The sequence below is a fragment of the Hyla sarda genome, chromosome 4 (genome assembly GCF_029499605.1).
Source record: "Hyla sarda isolate aHylSar1 chromosome 4, aHylSar1.hap1, whole genome shotgun sequence".
Taxonomy (NCBI): Eukaryota; Metazoa; Chordata; class Amphibia; order Anura; family Hylidae; genus Hyla; species Hyla sarda.
Window position 1 is genome coordinate 206,802,711 of NC_079192.1, and position 21,548 is coordinate 206,824,258.

General features: G+C 42.3%; 1 protein-coding gene across 3 annotated transcripts in view; it reads right to left on the bottom strand.

Annotated features, from left to right (window-relative positions):
• Positions 1-21,548, bottom strand: part of DCLRE1C (DNA cross-link repair 1C) — a 58,500-nt gene that overhangs the window by 15,190 nt on the left and 21,762 nt on the right. For all 3 annotated transcript variants that reach the window (XM_056573378.1, XM_056573379.1, XM_056573377.1), the window contains exons 9-10: positions 20,034-20,135; positions 3,979-4,115 (exon numbers count right to left, since the gene is read on the bottom strand). In XM_056573378.1, the coding sequence (XP_056429353.1) occupies positions 3,979-4,115; positions 20,034-20,135 (239 nt within the window). The remainder of the gene's footprint in view (positions 1-3,978; positions 4,116-20,033; positions 20,136-21,548) is intronic.

Below are 21,548 nucleotides of genomic sequence, written 5' to 3' on the forward strand. Positions count from 1 at the left end.
CAAAATGTTCTTTAACTATATAAATAACAAAAAGTTTAAAAATGAAAGTGGCCCTTTAAAAAATGAGGTGGAAGAAATTAGATGGGGATAAGGAAAAAGCTAATATATTAAACAAATTCTTCTGTATTCTGTATTCATAGAGGAAAATGAAATGCCAGGTGAAATACAAGATAAGGTAAACTCCCCAGTACAGGTCACCTGTCTAACCCAGGAAGAAGTACAGTGCCGCCTACAAAAAATCAAAATAGACAAATCACCAGGTCCAGATGGCATTCACCCCCGTGTTCTAAAGGAATTAAAGGGGTACTCCAGCCCCAAGACATCTTATCCACTATCCAAAGGATAGGGGGATAAGATGTCTGACCGCGGGGATCCCGCCGCTGGGGACCCCTGCAATCTTGCATTCAGCACCCACCTCGGGGAGCAGCACGCAACGCTGAAAGCTCAGAATCTGCCATGTGACAACCACGGGGTCGGAGTATCGTGACGTCACACCTCCGCCACCGTGTGATGTCACCCCCCGCTATGCAAGTCTATGGGAGGGGGCGTGACCTCACAATACTCCGGCCCCGAGGTCGTCACACGGCAGATTCTGAGCTGGCAGTGCGGCGGGCAGCGCTCCAAGGTGGGTGCTGAATGCAAGATTGTGGGGGTCCCCAGCGGCGGGACCTCTAAGGTCAGACATCTTATCCCCTATCCTTTGGACAGGGGATAAGCTGTCTTAGGGCTGGAGTACCCCTTTAAGTAATGTAATAGACAGACCCCTATTTTTAATATTCAAGGACTCTATAGTAACAGGGTCCGTTCCCCAGGACTGGCGCATAGCAAATGTGGTGCCAATATTTAAAAAGGGGTCAAAAAGCTTCCCCTGGGAATTATAGGTCTGTTAATTTAACCTCCGTTGTATGTAAATTGTTTGAGGGTTTTCTAAGGGATGCTATTTTGGAGTATCTTGATAAAAATAAATGTATGACTCCATATCAGCATGGCTTTATGAGGGATCGGTCCTGTCAAACTAACCTGATCAGCTTTTATGAGGAGGTCACCTCCAGACTGGACCGGGGGGGAAAAAAAAAAAAAAAAAAAAAAAAAAAAATCGCTGGATGTTGTATTTTTAGATTTTTCCAAAGCATGTGATACGCTGCCACGTAAAAGGTTAGTGCATAAAATTAGAAGGATTGGGCTGGGGGGAAATGTGTGCAAGTGGGTATGTAACTTGCTCAGTGATAGGAAACAGAGGTTGGTTATTAATGGTACTTATTCTGATTGGGTGACTGTTACTGTTACTAGTCTCGGGTCCTGTTCTATTTAATATATTTATTAATGACCTTGTAGAGGGGTTGAATAGTAAAGTAGCAATCTTTGCAGATGATACTAAACTCTGTAAAGCGGTAAACACAATAGAGGACAGTGCACTATTACAGATGGATCTGGATATGTTGGAGGTTTGGGCTGGGAAGTGGCAGATGAGGTTTAACACTGATAAATGTAAGATTATGCACATGGGGAGGAAAAATCTGGGCTGGGATTATGTATTAAATGGGAGAACACTTGGGACGACTGACATGAAAAAGAACTTGGGAGTTTTAGTTAACAGTAAATTTAGCTGTAGTGACCAGTGTCGAACAGTTGATTCCAAGGCAAATAAAATCCTGGGGTACATCAATAGGGGCATAGATGCCCATGACAAGGAAATAATTCTACCGCTGTACAAATCACTAGTCAGACCACACATAGAATACTGTGTACAGTACTGGGCACCAGTGTACAAGAAAGATATAGTGGAGCTGGAGAGGGTTCAAAGACAGGCAACCAGAGTAATACGGGGAATGGGAGGACTACAGTACCCAGAAAGATTATCAGAATTAGGGTTATTTAGTTTAGAAAAAAGGCTTAGGGGAGACCTCATAACTATGTATAAATATATCAGGGGACCGTACAGAGATCTCTCACATGATCTATTTATACCCAGGACTGTATCTATAACAAGGGGGCATCCTCTAAGTCTAGTGGAAAGAAGGTTTCTATACCAGCACAGACGGGGGTTCTTTACTGTAAGAGCAGTGAGACTGTGGAATTCTCTGCCTGAGGAGGTGGTCATGGTTAACTCGGTAAAATAATTTAAAAAGGGCCTGGATGCATACAGGTTATGTATACTAGATTTATAGGGACAGAAAGTTGATCCAGGGATCTATTCTGACTGCCATATTTGGAGTCAGGAAGGAATTTTTACCTCTAGTATGAGTTTTTTTTTTTTGCCTTCCTCTGGATCAACTCCGTAGGGACTCATTAGGGTTATAGGTTGAACTTGATGGACTCTGGTCTTTTTTCAACCTTATTAACTATGTTACTATGTATCTCTATTGGAGAGGTGGAGATGCAGCCTTCGTGCATCCCTGCCTCTCCCAAAGAGCTGTATGGAGGGGGCATTTTGTCGACCTCACTGAGGTCAATGACACTTTCATTAGCCGTGCGGCAATGCCTGGTTCCCATACCGGAGATCGCGGGGTGTCCCGGCGCTCTTACCCCCCATAATCAGACACTTAGTATAAGTGTCTAACATTGCAGTACTCCTTTAAGCCCAAACCAAAAGTGGATCCATAACACTGAAATAGGTGCACATTTTTTTTATTAGTCAGTTCAACTCCTCGTTTTAACAAAAACACCAACAAAATTAAGGGCCAAAATATGGACTAAATACTGACCAAAGAACTGCCTGAGAGCATATCCATACAGCATTTGTTATATTCTAAGTAGCAATGGTGGGTGGCACTCTATTTTGTTGATGTGTGTATAGATAAAATAAATCAAAAAAAAATTCAAGAAAAAAATCCCAGTGCCAGTTTCTGCTTTAGAATGCTCCTTAAAGTTTATTCACATCAATCTAAACATGCAAGACCCAGATAAAGGCAGCAGGCTAAAATGTGAATTGCCTGTTTATCAGTTAAATAAATCTGTACTTGCCTGCCCCCCTCCATGTTTGCCATTCTAAATGTGTTCAGTCTAGTCAGTCAAACACCTGCAGAGATGGGTCACCACTGCATCAAGTGGGTTGGCTAAGACCACATGTAAGACTGTTCGGAAAATGCTGGGTAGCAGGACCGTACTATTGTCAGATGTGGGGGGACGGTGGCAGGCAGTAAATTTATTTTTTTTAGTCCATGGAAAAGCCCTTTAAATCTATACATATTTTTATTTTTTAGTATTCATAATTTTTCAAGAGAGTTTGCTTTTGGTATCAAATTAAAAGAAAAACTATGTCTAGGAAATGAATGCAGTTTCCTTGTCTGCCTCCTTCTACACTCCAATTTTTAGGCTAAAGCGATCGTCCGCTTTCCTCATGTAAAATGATACCAGCCATGTGGATTATGTGCAGAAAAATTCACACAATGTAGCAGCACAAGCAAACATGAAACATTATTTCAAGGAGCGTGCTTAATGAAACTGTATTTCCAGTTTGTGAACAATCCTCACGAAAAGGGAAGGGAGTCAGAATTCAGGTTTATTGTATTATTTATTGTAAGCTCATAATAGGTGATAAATAAAAGAAACACTGGACACAGAGTGCTTTCCATTACTTAAAGGGGTACTCAGCCACTGGACAGGTTATCCCCAATCCAAAGGATAGGGAATAACAGGTGATCCCCAGTCACCCGGTGCACGGAGCTAACTCCGATCCATGCGGATGACTGGTGATTACAGCCGCCACGCCCCCTCCATTCATGTCTATGGGAGGAGGCATGAGGGCTGTGTACTAGCAGTCACACCCCATCCCATAGACATGAATGGAGTGGATATGGTGTGACGCCACGATCAGAGAAGCCCCAGACTTTCGTGACGCCGCAGCACCGGCACAGAGATCAGACAGGTTATCCCTTATCCTTTGGATAGGGGATAACATAACTGGTTCCACAATGTACAGTACTGTATTTTGCTTTCCCAAGTAATATTATGAGGGTAAATGACATCATAGCATACCTTACAATGACATTGGTTTTCCTGGTCCTCTCACCAAACCACATGGTTGAAGGTTTAATACTGATGACACGTAAAGGGACCCCATCACCTGAATACATTCCACAAGGCATTCTGTTACCTCGCATAAATTCTTCATTCTTCCAGGTAAAGAAAAGTTATCTTATTAGATATAAACATCACTGTAAATTTTCTATATTCTTGGACTGTCACTCATGTGAAAAGGGGGGATAAGACAGGTCATTAAAAACACAAATAAGACCAGATTATAAATATGTAAAATAAAATATTTGTAATAAGATGGTGACAGGCAGCAGTCATATCTGTCCCTGTTGTGTAGCTAGATGTGCCACATACAACAACACTATAAGCAGGCAGGACCAAGTATGCCTAAATTATTGCATGTAACTTTGTTCTTGGCAACTTTTATATTCTTTGCATTTTGGTCATCTTAAAAATTGCTGTTCCCTTTTTAACATTTTCACCATCAATTCTCATGGTTTTGCTTAAAATATGCCATAGAAAATACATTTCTTTAAAGTGTAGCTCCCACCATCCTTTTTTTTTTCTGTCCCTGCCTATTGTCCATCTATCCCTAACCCCCTCCCTGCTTTTAAATTTTTTTTTTACTATATTAAAAATGCTTTTTTGTCTGCCTGGTAGTGTGCTCGCTATCAGGCTGACTTCCGCCCTTAGTTCATCTACACAGGGTGCCTCCAGCTGTTTCACCACTACAACTCCCAGCTTGCCCTGACATCGAAACAGCTGGAAGCACCCTATGTTGAAAACAATAAGTCAGGGCCATGGCCGCGCTAAGCCCCACCCCCCCGTGTTAAAACTCCGATCCCCCTAAACATATCTCCCCTAAACATACTTACATGCCGCAGTCCTGCAGCAGCAGTGTGCTGCTCGGGCAGCAGCAGCGGCGGCATGTGCGGAAGTAGTGGCCTCCCGGCCAGTGGCCAGGGAGCCAATGCGCTCACTCCCGCCTGTCTGATTGACAGGCAGGGAGTGAGCGCAGGCTGAATGAATTCAGACCGATTGCCCGGCCGGCATCGGTCCGAATTCAGGCGTGATGTTATGCCAGCCTGCCACTAGGAGGGAGACCCCTAGTGGCCAGTTTTCCAATGTAAATTTAAAAGGTTTTAATAAAAAAAAAAAATTATGAAAATAAATTAGAGATGTGTTGTAGTACATATGTACTACAACATATCAAAAAAAAAATGTTGATGACAGTGCCCATTTAAAGAGGCTGTTCCTTAAAGGGGTACTCCGCCCCTAAACATCTTATCCCCTATCCAAAGGATAGGGGATAAGATGTCTCATCGCAGGGGTCCCCAGCGGCGTGATCTCCTTGCTGCACCCGGCATTCGTTTAGAGTGTAGGGTGCAGCGCTGGAGGCTCGGGACTTTATGGCCACGCCCCCTCAATGCAAGTCTATGGGAAGGCGTTTGACAGCCATCACGCCCCCTCCCATAGACTTGCATTGAGGAGGCGTGGCCGTGATGTCACAAGCCTCCGCCCCGTATTTCCAGTCATCCAGCATGGAGCGAAGTTTGCTCCGTGCATCGGTTGTCTGGGGTGCCACAGCTGAGATTGCAGGGTTCCCCAGCGGTGGGACCCAGTCAGACATCTTATCCCCTGTCCTTTGGATAGGGGATAAGATGTCTAGGGGGCGGAATACCACTTTAAACAAAAGGACATCTATCTATCTATCTATTTGGCAGTGCATGGATTCTCACTCGTTATGCCAATGCATTAATAACATGTAAGTGGGCAAGGAGGGGAGGCAAGGTAAATACACTCCCCAACATTGAAATTGCAACACCCAGAAGGACAAGTTGTAGATGTAGCAGATGTCAAATGATCACATTTTCAAGCACCTAGCTCCAATCTGCAGCATGTGCAAGGAGCTTCAATGGTATAATAGCCAGATCAGAAGCAATTTATCATGATCAAGACAGTACAGTATGACTATGATGCCTCATGTTCATTGCTATTCCAGTTATCACCATTTGTCTCAAACTGAGAGGGACAGAAATCTTATGCGGACAGAACATAGTTTAGCACTCCGTCAGATCACTACATGTGTAGGCCGAGTTGTCAGCACGGTTCAATGTTGCCTGTCCCAGTGGTCTACAATCAAAAAGCACTTTCATGACAGATGTCTAGCTACACTAGGTTTCATTGATCTCACACCACCGCTCTCAAAACCTATTATGGTGCAGGGCAATGGGTGTAGGGTGGCATAATGTACAGAAGCAGGAACCCTCTTGTACATTTACAGCTCAATGTTACATTGATTTTGTTGTGGAACCAGTAGAACAGACTTTTATCCAGAATCTCCCAGGGGCCATTTTTCAACATGTTAACTCCTTAAGGACCCAGCCCAAATATACCTTACGGACCCAGCCATTTTTTGAACATCTGACCACTGTCACTTCAAGCATTAATAACTCTGGGATGCTTTTACCTTTCATTCTGATTCAGAGATAGTTTTTGCGTGACATATTCTACTTTATGTTAGTGGTAAAATTTTGTCGATACTTGTATAATTTCTTGGTGAAAAATTCCAAAATTTGATGAAATAATTGAAAATTTTGCATTTTTTTTTTTAACTTTGAAGCTCTCTGCTTATAAGGAAAATGGATATTCCAAATAAATTATACATATTAGAAATACCCCACAAATGACCCAATTATAAAAACTGCAACTCTCAAAGTATCCAAAATGACATTCAGTAAGTGTGGTAACCCTTTAGGTGTTTTACAGGAATAGCAGCAAAGTGAAGGAGAAAATTCAAAATCTTCATTTTTACACTCGCATGTTCTTGTAGACCCAGTTTTTAAATTGTTACTAGTGGTAATAGGAGAAAAAGCCCCCAAAATTTTTAACCCAATTTCTCTTGAGTAAGGAAATACCTCATATGTGTATGTCAAGTGTTCGGGGGGCGCAGTAGAGGGCTCAGAAGGAAAGGAGTAACAATGGGATTTTGGAGAGTGAATTTTGCTGAAATGGTTTTTGGGGGGCATGTCACATTTAGAAAGCCCCTCTGGTGCCAGAACAGCAAAAAACCCCACATGGCATACAATTTTGGAAACTACACCCCTCAAGGCACGTAACAAGGGGTCCAGTTAGCCTTAACACCCCACAGGTGTTTGACAACTTTTCATTAAAATCGGATGTGTAAATGGGAAAGAAAAAAAGGTCACTAAAGTGCAGTTTTTTCCCCAAATTTACAATTTTTACAAAGGGTAATGGGAGAAAATGCCCCCCAAAATTTGTAACCCCATCTCTTCTGAGTATGGAAATACCCCATGTTAGGACGTAAAATGCTCTGCTGGCGAACTACAATGCTCAGAAGAGAAGGAGTCACATTTGGCTTTTTGAAAGTAAATTTTGCTGAAATGTTTTTTTGGGGGCATGTCGCATTTAGGAAGCCCCTGTGGTGCCAGTACAGCACAAAATACCCACATGGCATACTATTTTTGAAACTACACCCCTTAACCCCTTAAGGACTCAGCCCATTTTGGCCTTAAGGACTCAGACAATTTAATTTTTACGTTTTAATTTTTTCCTCCTCGCCTTCTAAAAATCATAACTCTTTTATATTTTCCTCCACAGCCTAGTATGAGGGCTTGTTTTTTGCGCGACCAGTTGTCCTTTGTAATGACATCACTCATTATATCATAAAATGTATGGCGCAACCAAAAAACACAATTTTTGTGGGGAAATTAAAATGAAAAACGCAATTTTGCTAATTTTGGAAGGTTTTGTTTTCACGCCGTACAATTTATGGAAAAAATTACATGTGTTCTTTATTCTGAGGGTCAATACGATTAAAATTATACCCATTATTATATACTTTTATATTATTGTTGCGCTTAAAAAAAATCACAAACTTTTTAACCAAATTAGTACGTTTATAATCCCTTTATTTTGATGACCTCTAACTTTTTTATTTTTCCGTATAAGTGGCGGTATGGGGGCTCATTTTTTGCGCCATGATCTGTATTTTTTTTTATACCACATTTGCATATAAAAAACTTTTAATACATTTTTTTATAATTTTTTTTTTTATAAAATGTATTAAAAAAGTAGGAATTTTGGACTTTTTTATTTTCTTTTCGTTCACGCCGTTCACCGTACGGGATCATTAACATTTTATTTTAATAGTTCGGACATTTACGCACGCGGCGATACCAAATATGTCTATAAAAAAAGTTTTTTACGCTTTTTGGGGGTAAAATTGGAAAAAACGGACGTTTTACTTTTTTATTGGGGGAGGGGATTTTTCACTTTTTTTTACTTTTAAATTTTTTTAAAAAATTTTTTACACTTGAATAGTCCCCATAGGGGACTATTCATAGCAATACCATGATTGCTAATACTGATCTGTTCTATGTATAGGACATAGAACAGATCAGTATTATCGGTCATCTCCTGTTCTGGTCTGCTCGATCACAGACCAGAGCAGGAGACGCCGGGAGCCGCACGGAGGAAGGAGAGGGGACCTCCGTGCGGCGTTATGAATGATCGGATCCCCGCAGCAGCGCTGCGGGCGATCCGATCGTTCATTTAAATCGCGAACTGCCGCAGATGCCGGGATCTGTATTGATCCCGGCACCTGAGGGGTTAATGGCGGACGCCCGCGAGATCGCGGGCGTCGGCCATTGCCGGCGGGTCCCTGGCTGCGATCAGCAGCCGGGATCAGCCGCGCATGACACGGGCATCGCTCCGATGCCCGCGGTTATGCTTAGGACGTAAATGTATGTCATGGTGCGTTAAGTACCACCTCACCAGGACGTACATTTACGACCTGCGTCCTTAAGGGGTTAAGGAACATAACAAGGGGACAGTGAGCCTTAACTATCCACAGGTGTTTGACGACTTTTTGTTAAAGTTGGATGCATAAATGAAAGAAAAATATTTTTTTGACTAAAATGCAGTTTTTTCCCCTAAATTTTACATTTTTACAAGGGGTAATAGGAGAAAATGACCCCCAAAATTTGTAACCCCATTTCTTCTGAGTATGGAAATACCCCATGTGTGGACGTCAAGTGCTCTGCTGGCGAACTACAATGCTCAGAAGAGGAGGAGCGCAATTGAGCTTTTGGAAAGAGAATCCGTTTGGAATGGTAGTCAGGGGTCATGTGCGTTTACAAACCCCCCCCATGGTGCCAGAACCGTGGACCCCCCCCACATGTGACCCCATTTTGAAAACTACACCCCTCACAGAATTTAATACTTGCGCCCCCCCCCCCCACCACGTGACCCCATTTTGGAAGCTACACCCCTCACGTAATGCAATTAGGGGTACAGTGAGAATTTACGCCCCACAGGTGTCTGACAGATTTTTGGAACAGTGGTCCATGAAAATGAAAAATAAAATTTTTCATTTGCACAGCCCACTGTTCCAAAGATATGTCAAACGCCAGTGGGGTGTAAATACTCACTGCACCCCTTATTAAATTCTGTGAGGGGTGTAGTTTTCAAAATGGGGTCACATGTGGGGGGGTCTACTGTTCTGGCACCACGGGGGGTTTTGTAAACGCACATTTGAAGAAATTTGAAGGTGGTAGAACATAGGAACACCCCCCCCCCCCAAATGACCCCATTTTAAAAACTAGACCCCTCAAGGTATTCGCTATTGGGTACAGTGAGTATTTTAACACCATAGTTTTTTGGCAGGAATTATTACAAAGTCAGTGTTAAAAATTCGAAATTTGCAATATTTCCCAAATACATCATTTGTGGGGCATATTTTTTGAACATCACTTCTGATATTGCAAGAAATGCACCCTATATTTTATTAAGCTGCTCGGCCCGTGTTTGGAAATACCCCCGCTTAGGCCATATTTGGTTCCTTGGCCGCGTGGTAGGACCCCAAAAGAGACGAGCCCCCTTTGGCTTTCAAGGCATCATTATATGAATAGTCCCCAATCATACTGCATTTTTGCAGTATATGTTTCCGTTGTCATGTCAAAAAAGGGATGCCAATGTATATTGTACCGTCTCATTCAGAAATGAATGGAGCTGCTACAGTATACGTCAGCGTCACTCTTTTTGACATGATGCTGACGGATACCTCTAACACTGCGGAAACGCAGTATGAATGGGACGCAGTGTAGGGTCACAGAGCGCATCCCCAGCATATTTCACACCGCAGATGCCCCCCAGCAGTCACAAGGGCGAGATCACTGCTGTGGCTGGGTAGCTCAGCGTGTCCGGTCATGACCTCCGGCGGGAAATCGACGCAATTATTGGATACACAAAGCTACCCAGTCGCAGCAGGGAGCTCATTATTGTGACTGTTGGCGGACATCCGCAGCACGTATTATGCTGCAGATGTGCGCCGTGTGATCCTACACATACATTAATTAATTAAATATAATGAAAAATAAAAATGTATTTTTATTTTAAATTTTTATACTTGTTGTTACACTTATTTTTATATTTTTTTCACTTTCTGCAGCATTGCAGATATATGCAGCCTGCTAGTTTTACACTAGCAGGCAGCATATGAGGACTTGCCTCTGGCACATCCTCACAGGCAATAACCGAGGCAGACCTGGGGGTCCAAGTATAGACCCCCGGCTGCCCATGTAAGCAGCAGCACCCCGCGATAGTTGCGGGGTGCTACAGGAGAGAGACAGAGGGAGCCCCCTCCCTCTGTCAAGACTCCTTACAGCTCGCGGTCGCTTCCAACCGCGGCTGTAAGGGTTAAACTGCCGGGACCGAAGTTTTCCATGAGGGGTGTAGTTTCCAAAATGGGGTCACATGTGGGTATTTATTTTTTTTGCGTTTATGTCAGAACCGCTGTAAAAATCAGCCACCCCTGCGCAAACCAATTAAGGTCTCAAATGTACATAGTGCGCTCTCACTCCAGGAGATGACCGATAACACTGATCTGTTCTAGGTCCTATACATAGAACAGATCAGTATTAGCAATCATGGTATTGCTATGAATAGTCCCCTATGGGGACTATTCAAGTGTAAAAAAAAAATGTAAAAGTAAAAAAAAAAAGTGAAAAATCCCCTCCCCCAATAAAAAAGTAAAACGTCCGTTTTTTCCTATTTTACCCCCAAAAAGCGTAAAAAAAATTTTTTTATAGACATATTTGGTATCGCCGCGTGCGTAAATGTCCGAACTATTAAAATAAAATGTTAATGATCCCGTACGGTTAACGGCGTGAACGAAAAAAAAAAAAAAGTCCAAAATTCCTACTTTTTTAATACATTTTATTAAAAAAAAAAAATTATAAAAAATGTATTAAAAGTTTTTTATATGCATATGTGGTATCAAAAAAAAGTACAGATCATGGCGCAAAAAATGAGCCCCCATACCGCCGCTTATACGAAAAATAAAAAAATTATAGGTCATCAAAATAAAGGGATTATAAACGTACTAATTTGGTTAAAAAGTTTGTGATTTTTTTTAAGCGCAACAATAATATAAAAGTATATAATAATGGGTATCATTTTAATCGTATTGACCCTCAGAATAAAGAACACGTCATTTTTACCATAAATTGTAAGGCGTGAAAACGAAACCTTCCAAAATTAGCAAAATTGTGTTTTTGGTTTTAATTTCCCCACAAAAAATAGTGTTTTTTGGTTGCGCCATACATTTTATGATATAATGAGTTATGTTATTACAAAGGACAACTGGTCGCGCAAAAAACAAGCCCTCATACTAGTCTGTGGATGAAAATATAAAAGAGTTATGGTTTTTAGAAGGCGAGGAGGAAAAAATGAAAACGTAAAAATTAAATTGTCCTTAAGGCCAAAATGGGCTGAGTTCTTAAGGGGTTAATGGCAGGCAGCATGTTGTTCATGCTTCTGTGAACAGCCTGCGTGGCTTAATCGTGCTGTCATGTTTTCCATCAAGCACATCTGGGATTTCATTGGTTAGCAATTGCAAAAGGGAGCTGCCAGCAACAGATCTTAATGATGTGGGTGCCCATGTGCATTTGCCATGCAGAACATTCCTCAGACAACCATTAATCATTTTATTGACAGCATGCCAAGGCGTGTGTGTGTGTATTTCTAGACATTTGAATATTTTGTTTGCATATCAGTACCATGTCTATTGATTCTGTGATTTCCATAATTTCATGACTTCTCCTTCTCGGTTGCAATTTTAATATTGAGCAGAGTATACTAAAATAATGCAACAAGAAAAAAAAACACAGAAAATAAAAATAAAAAAAACACACAAATCCAAAACAACAAAAATCCTCTAGAGAGAACCATATACAGTGGGGCAAAAAAGTATTTAGCCAGCCACCAATTGTGCAAGTTCTCCCACTTAAAAAGATTAGAGAGGCCTGTAATTTTCGACAGATATTGTTTTTTTTAGAGCCGATACCCTGTGAACTTTCAGGCCGATAGCCGATAACTTACACAGATATTCCCTGCATTTTAATTTTTGGGCATTTTAAAGCAGGGCCCTGTACGCCGAGGACAATCAGGGCCCTGTACGCCGAGGACAAGCAGGGCCCTGTACAAGAGAGAGAGCAGGGTGGCAGGCGCACTGATTGTGACACAGTGAACTCCGGCGTGGCGCTGCTGCGTTTAGACGTGAGGTCACCCTACGGTGACCTCACATCTAAGCGCAGCAGCACCACGCCGAAGTTCAAAGCGCCTCTCCCAGGCAGCCACTGCGGTTCTCTTACAGGGCGGCTGTGTGGGAGATGCAAAAAAGCAGCCAGCAGCACAGTTCTCCGTGCCGGGTGTCGCAGGCAAGACGCATTATCGGCAAGATTAGATGCTGATACCGATAATTAACAAAATCGTGAATATCGGCCAATATGATAATCGATCCCTAATTTTCATCATAGGTATACCTCAACTATGAGAGACATAATGAGAAAAAAAAAAAAATACATAAAATAACATGGTCTGATTTTTCTAACCCCTTAACGACCAAGGACGTATATCCTTGGCTGGCTCCCATGATATAACGCGGGGTCACGCGGTGACCCCGCGTCATATCGGGTCGGTCCCGGCACTTTTAACCCTTTAGACGCGGCGTTCAAAGTTGAACGTCTAAAAAAAAAAAAGTGAAAGCTTCCCGACTGCTCACGGGTCCTGATCAGGACCACCGCAGTGAAAATGCGGTGTTCCGATCAGCTGGGACACGAGCGGAGGTCCTCTTACCTTCCTCCGGCGTTTCCCTTCGGCGATTGATTGCTCCAAGCCTGAGATACAGGCTTGAGCAATCGACTGCCGATAACACTGATCACTGCAAAGCTACGGCTTTGCAGTGAACAGTGCTGGCAATCAGTGTGTGCAGTGCTATAGGTCCCTATGGGAGCTATGACACTGCAAAAAAAAAAAAAAAAAAAGTTAATAAATGTGATTTAACCCTTTCCTTAATAAAAGTTCAAATCACCCCCTTAAAAAAAACACAACCATGTAAATAAAAAGAAATATAAACTTGTGGTATTGCCGCGTGCGTAAATGTCCAAACTATAAAAATATATAATTAATTAAACCGCACGGTCAATGGCGTACGCGCAAAAAAAATCCAAAGTCCAAGATAACGTGTTTTTGGTCACTTTTTATATCATGAAAAAATGAATAAAAAGCGATCAAAAGTCAGATCAATACAAAAATGGTACCTTTAAAAACTTCAGATAACGGTGCAAAAAATTAGCCCTCATACCGCCCCATATGTGGAAAAATAAAAAAAGTTATAGGGGTCAGAAGATGACAATTTTAAACGTATACATTTCCGTGCATGTAGTAATGATTTTTTCCAGAAGTACGACAAAATCAAACCGATATAAGTAGGGTATCATTTTAATCGTATGGACCTACAGAATAAAGATAAGGTGTCATTTTTACCGAAGAATGTACTGTGTAGAAACGGAAGCCCCCAAAAGTTACAAAATTGTGTTTTTCTTCAATTTCGTCGCACAATGATTTTTTTCTGTTTCGCTGTCGATTTTTGGGTAAAATGACTGATGTCACTGCAAAGTAGAATTAGTGGTGCAAAATTGAAAGGGTTATGGTTTTTAAAAGGGGAGGAAAAAACGAAAGTGCAAAAACCGAAAAACCCTCAGTCCTTAAGGGGTTAAAGAATTTATTTGTAAATTATGGTGGAAATTAAGTATTTGGTCACCTACAAACAAGCAAGATTTCTGGCTCTCACAGACCTGTAACTTCTTTAAGAGTCTCTTCTGTCCTCCACTCGTTACCTGTATTAACCCCTTCCCGCAGAATGGCATATATAAACGCCGGTTTGTGCAGTGCGTTCGCGCATCCCGGCGTTTATAAATGACATTCAGTTAACCCGGCGATGCGCAGCATCGCACAGGTTAACTGGCAGAAGTCCCGCTGTTTCCAGCAGGGGACAACTTCTGCTTCACCCCCAGGACCATCCATTGATGGTCCTGGTCAGCGATCACTGTGATTGGTCCCTGTGGACCAATCACAGTGATCTGGGGTGAAAGTTCAGATCCCCCGCACTGCCCGCCCCTGGAAGTCGGGCAGAACGGGGGACGATGGCTGCGGGGGCTCGCGGGGACCTGCGGCATAGGGGGGGGAACATCAGGGGACCGGCGGCCTTACCTGGCGGGACCGAGGAGCAGCGGCAGGACCGGCCACGTGGACGAGCAGCGACGGGACCGGCAGGTAAGTATATGGTCCTCAGAAGCAGCAGTGAAGATCTTCACTTCTGCTTCTAGGAGTCTGAAAACTACAACTCCCAGCATGCCTAGACAGCCTTTGGCTGTCTGGGCATGCTGGGAGTTGTAGTTTTGCAACATCTGGAGGGCCCCAGTTTGGAGACCATTGTATAATGGTCTCCAATCTGTGCTCTTCCAGCTGTTGCAAAACTACAACTCCCAGCATGCACTGACTGTCCAGGCATGCTGGGAGTTTTAGTTCAGCAACATCTGGCCCTTCAGATGTTGCCGAACTACAACTCCCAGCATGCCCTTCAGCTGTCTGGGCATGCTGGGAGTTGTAGTTTTGCAACAACTGGAGACACACTGGTTGGGAAACATTGTCTGTTTCTAACTCAGTGTTTCCTAACCTGTGTGCCTCCAGCTGTTGCAAAACTATAACTCCCTATGCTGGGAGTTGTGGTTTTGCAACAGCTGGTGCACCCCCCCCCCCCCTGTGAATGTACAGGGTACATTCACATGGGTGAGGCTTTTACAGTGGGTTTCTCGCATCTTGAGATGCAGCAAATTTTGCGCCGGGAAACTCGCTGTAATCCCCCGCCCATGTGACTGTACCCTAAAAAACACTACACTACACTAACACAAAATAAAATAAAAAGTTAAAAACACTACATATACACATACCCCTACACAGCCGCCCTCCCACAATAAGAACGTCCGGTACGCCACTGTTTCCAAAGTAGAGCCTCCAGCTGTTGAAAAACAACAACTCCCAGTATTGCCGGACAGCCGTTGACTGTCCACGCATGCTGGGAGTTTTGCAACAGCTGGAGGCACTCTGTTTGGGAATCACTGGCGTAGAATACCCCTATGTCCATCCCTATGCAAATCCCTAATTTAGGCCTCAAATGCGCACGGCGCTCTCACTTTGGAGCCCTGTCGTATTTCAAGGCAACAGTTTAGGGCGACATATGGGGTATCGCCGTACTCGGGAGAAATTGCGTTACAAGGTTTGGGGGGCTTTTTCTTCTTTAACCCTTCATGAAAAGGAAATGTTGAGGTCTACACCAGAATGTTAGTGTAAAAAAATTTAATTTTTTACACTAACATGCTGATGTTGCCCTATACTTTACATTTTCACAAGAGGTAAAAGGGAAAAAAGCCACCCAAAATTTGTAACGCAATTTCTCCCGACTACAGAGATACCCCATATGTGAGCGCAAAGTGCTCCGGGGGCGCACAACAAGGCCCAGAAGGGAGAGCGCACCATGTACATTTGAGGTGATTTGCACAGGGGTGGCTGATTGTTACAGCGGTTTTGACGAACGCAAAAAAAAAAAACACATGTGACCCCATTTCGGAAACAACACCCCTCACGGAATGTAATGAGGGGTGCAGTGAGAATTTACCCCCCACAGGTGTCTGACGGATCTTTGGAACAGTGGTCAGTGAAAATGAAAACTTGTACAGCCGACTGTTCCAAAGATCTGTCAGACACCAGTGGGGGGCAAATGCTCACTGTACCCCTTGTTACATTCCTCAAGGGGTCTAGTTTCCAAAATGGTATGCCATGTGTTTTTTTTTTTGCTGTTCTGGCACCATAGGGGCTTCCTAAATGCGACATTCCCCCTGAGCAAAATTTGCTCTCAAAAAGCCATATATGACTCCTTCTCTTCTGAGCATTGTAGTTCGCTAATAGTGCACTTCAGGTCAACTTATGGGATACCTCCATACTCAGAAGAGAAGGGGTTACAAATATTGGGGGGTATTTCCTGCTATTAACCCTTGGAAAAATGTGAAATTTGGGGGGGAAACACACTTTAGTGAAAAAAAAATATATATTTTTTTACATATGCAAAAGTCGTGAAACACCTGTGGGGTATTAAGGCTCACTTTATTCCTTGTTATGTTCCTCAAGGGGTCTAGTTTCCAAAATGGTATGCCATGTGAGGGTTTTTTGCTGTTCTGGCACCATAGGGGCTTCCTAAATGCAACATGCCCCCCAAAAACCATTTCAGAAAAACGTACTCTCCAAAATTCCCTTATCGCTCTTTCCCTTCTGAGCCCTCTACTGCGCCCGCCGAACACTTTACATAGACATATGAGGTATGTGCTTACTCAAGAGAAATCAGGCTACAAATATAAGTATACATTTTCTCCTTTTACCCCTTGTAAAAATTCAAAAATTGGGTCTACAAGAACATGCGAGTGTAAAAAATGAAGATTGTGAATTTTCTCCTTCACTTTGCTTCTATTCCTGTGAAACACCTAAAGGGTTAAAATGATGACTGAATGTCATTTTGAATACTTTGGGGGGTGCAGTTTTTATAATGGGGTCTTTTGTGGGGTATTTCTAATATGGAGACCCTTCAAATCCACTTCAAATCTGAACTGGTCCCTGAAAAATAGTGAGTTTGAAAATTTTGTGAAAAATTGGAAAATTGCTGCTGAACTTTGAAGCCCTCTGGTGTCTTCCAAAAGTAAAAACTCGTCACTTTTATGATGCAGACATAAAGTAGACATATTGTATATGTGAATAAAAAAATTTTTTATTTGTAATATACATTTTCCTTACAAGCAGAGAGCTTCAAAGTTAGAAAAATGCAAAATTTTTAAATTTTTCATCAAATTTTAGGATTTTTCACAAGGAAAGGATGCAAGTTACCACAAAAATTTACCACCATGTTAAAGTAGAATATGTCACGAAAAAACAATCTCGGAATCAGAATGATAACTAAAAGCATTCCAGAGTTATTAATGTTTAAAGTGACAGTGGTAAGATGTGCAAAAAACGCTCTGGTCCTTAAGGCAAAAATGGGCTTGGTCCTGAAGGGGTTAATGGCACCTGTTTGAACTTGTTCTCAGTATAAAAGACACCTGTCCACAACCTCAGACTGTCCAGGGATGTGGAAATGCCATCACCCGACGCCCGGGACATGTAGTTCCGGGGTGCCGGGCAGGGGAATTTTTCATACATTTAGCCCTGTATCGGGCTAGCAGGGCAGGACTGACTTTATTTTTATAACGCCGGTGTGAGGTGCAGACTGACGGGAGGAGCGGGCGCAGACTTGCATGGGACGCAAGTCTGCACCTCACACCGGCGCTCAGGGTCTATGGAGCAGGCTTCTGACTCGAACTGGCTGGTTTCAGATGCCGGGGGGCTGCCGCTAATAGCCAGATATGCGGCACTCGCCGCGGCCGGCTATTAGCCTTTCAGATCACCGATGTCAAAGTTGACAGCAGGGTCTAAAGGTTTCTTATAACCATCCCTGGTCGGACCCCCCCCCCCTCGCAGCCGATCGCGGGGGCCATCCCCTGTGGAGGTAGCTGGAGGGCTTACCTCTGTATTCATTGGTGGCTGCCCCCTTAGATCTGCATTTGATTGAGCCTGCCTTGAGCAGGCTCAACCAAATGAGCACAGATCAATGGAGTTAAATAGAACTGCATTGATCTGTATGAGGAATCTAATCATTCCTCCTACTAAAGTGTATTAAAAAAAAAAAAGTTTTAAAAAACACCCATTAACCCCTTCCATATTAATAGTTCATATCACTCTCATTTTCCATATAAAAAAATATGCAAAACATAATAAAAATTATTGTAATTGTCCAAATTATAAAAAAACAACATTTTATTTATATAAAGTTTATAACATCATATCCCAGAAAAAATGAAGTGTTCAAAAAATTCGATCAATACCAAAATAGTACTGATACATACAGTAGATTACGGTCCAAAAATTTTGCCCTCATACAGCCCGGTATATGGAAAAATAAAAATGTTATAGGGGTCAGGATTTTTTTTTTTTTTTGTATAATCAGGCCGACCTAAAGTATTAAAATAATGTGTAAGTTTGACCACAAGGTGCTCCGTTTTAGTCCCATGGACAAGCATTTATTTTATTTTTTTATTTTATTTCCACACCCCTGCAGTCACACTCCAAACTCCACTATGGCCAAAACAAAAGAGATGTCGAAGGACACCAGGCTGGGAAGACTGAATCTGCAATAGGCAAGCAGCTTGGTGTGAAGAAATCAACTGTGGGAGCACTTATTAGAAAATGGAAGAAATACAAGACCATTGATAATCTCCCTTGATCTGGGGCTCCACGCAAGATCTCACCCCGTGGTGTCAAAATGATCACAAGAATGGCGAGCAAACAACAGAGAACCACACGGGGGGGGACCTAGTGAATGACCTGCAAAGAGCTGGGATCAAAGTAACAAAAGGCTACCATCAGTAACACACTACGCTGCCAGGGACTCAAATCATGGAGTGCCAGACGTGTCCCCCTGCTTAAGCCAGTACATGTCCGGGCCCGTCTGAAGTTTGCTATAGAGCAATGGATGAATCAGAAGAGGATTGGGAAAATGCCATATGGTCAGATGAAACCAAAGTAGAATTTTTTGGTAAAAACGCAACTCGTCGTGTTTGGAGGAGAAAGGATGCTAAGCTGCATCCAAAGAACACCATACCTACTGTGAAGCATGGGTGTGGAAACATCATGCCATGCTTTGGGGCTGTTTTTCTGCTAAGGGACCAGGACGACTGATCCGTGTAAAGGAAAGAATGAATGGTGCCATGTATCGAGAGATTTTGAGCGAAAACCTCTTTCCATCAGTATTGAAGATTAAACGTGGCTGGGTCTCTCAGCGTGACAATGATACCAAACACACCACCTGGGCAACGAAGGAGTGGCTTCATAAGAAGCATTTCAAAGTCCTGGAGTGGCCTAGCCAGTCCCCAGATCTTAACTCCATAGAAAACCTTTGGAAGTAGTTGAAAGTCCATGTTGCCCAGCAACAGCACGGAAACATCACTGCTCTAGAGGAGTTCTGCGTGGCAGAATGGGCCAAAATACCAGCAACAGTGTGTGAAAACCTTGTGAAGGCTTACAGAAAACGTTTGACCTCTGTCACTGCCAACAAAGGGTATATAACAAAGTATTGAGATGAACTTTTGTTATTAACCAAATACTTATTTTCCACCATAATTTGCAAATAAATTATTTTCTTTTTCTCAGTTGAGGTATACCTATGATGAAAATTACAGGCCTCCCTTTTTAATTGGAGAACTTGCACAATTGGTGGCTGACTAAATACTTTTTTGCCCCACTGTACATCTCTATTAAAAAAAAACTAAAAACTAAGCACAGTGAGCAGGACACAGACTTAAATGTAATCAGTCAGCTCTATATCTTGTTCAGAGCAGAAGATATAGGCAGATAGAAAACAATATATGTCTCTACAAACAGCTAAAGTTATAAAAGGGGGATAGAGAGGGAAACTGAAGTAGTAAAATAGCAAAAAAAAAAATTTGAAAACTGTATGGAATTTTTTTATTTTTTTTTTATAAAATAAACATACTTCTCACTGGCAGCAGTAATTAAAATCACTGAAGAACTGTTGTTGTCAATGTATTTACCACTGGATGACGACAAGCATGTATCTGCGTCCGCCTATCAGTTGTCACCTGGCAAAGGATCTCAGGCATATTCCTGAACATATCTAGCTTATTCACATGAACCTGTTTAAAGAAAAGATAAAGTAAATTTTAAATATATATGTATAAATAAATAAATAAATAAACAAGCATATTCACACCCCCTTCCAAAGACAAACAAACCTCTCATCAGCACTATAAGTAGTGTAGTAACTTGGGTCACTTGTTCACGAGAATAAACAACTCCTTGGTCTTAGATGGTTGGTACACCAGAAACCGCAGTCCAACACAGCAAAGTACATTTTATCCTGGCCTCCGTATCCACAAAGGCAACAAATATATTTAACACTGTGCACATATACACAATCTGCTCATCTGAGCAGAAACTAAACATAGGACAAAGTCCCCAACTAACAGTTTGATCCTACTGCTTAGAGAGGTACTCCGGTGGAAAATACATTTTTCTTTAACCTGTTAACGACCATGGACGTCTATACTCGTCCAATGGCCGTTAACGGTGTATGACGCTGGCTCCTGACTCGAGCCCGCGTCATACTGGCCGGCCCCCAGCTGATTCCTGTAGCTGAGGGCCGGCGTTAATAGACATGCGGCGATCGGCGCGGCCGGCTATTAACCCTTTAGATCCGCTGTCAAAGTTGACAGCAATGTCTAAAGGTGCCTGTATCCTGTCCCCGCTGGTGGTCTAGTGGGGTGGATCGGAGGGGGGGGGGGGGGGGGGGGTGGGGTAGGATCCACTGTGGAGGTAGCCTGAGGGCTTACCTCTCCTGCTGCCGCGGCTCCCGTGCTCTGAATGATAAAGCCTGGCAGGACCAGGCTTTATCAATCAAGCGCAGAGCACACAGATCAATATGGCTATATAGAACCATATTGATCTGTATGAGGAATCTAATGATTCCTCCTAACAGTCCCCTAAGGTGACTAAAAGTGTAAAAAAAAAAAAAAAGTTTAATAAAAAAGTTTAAAAACACACACTAACCACTTCCTTATTAAAAGTTTAAAATCACCCCCCAATTTCCCAAATTCCATATAAAAAACTATATAAACATAATAAAAATAAACATATGTGGTATCGCCACGTGCATAAATGTCCGAACTATAAAAATATGTCGTAAATTAAACCGCACGATCAATGGCATATGCGCAAAAAAATTCCAAAGTCCAAAATAGAGTATTTTTGGGCCCTTTTTATACCATTAAAAAAAAAAAAAAAAAAAAAAAAAAAGGAATCAAATAGTCCAATCAAAACAAAAATGGTACCGATTAAAACTTCAGATCACGGCGCAAAAAAATGAGCCCTCATACTTCCCCGTACGCAGAAAAATGTAAAAAAGTTTTAGGGGTCAGAAAATGACAATTTTAAATGTATTAATTTCCGTGCATGTATTATGATTTTTCCAAAAGTACGACAAAACCAAACCTATATAAATAGGGTATCATTTTAATCGTATGGACCTACAGAAGATAAGGTGTCATTTT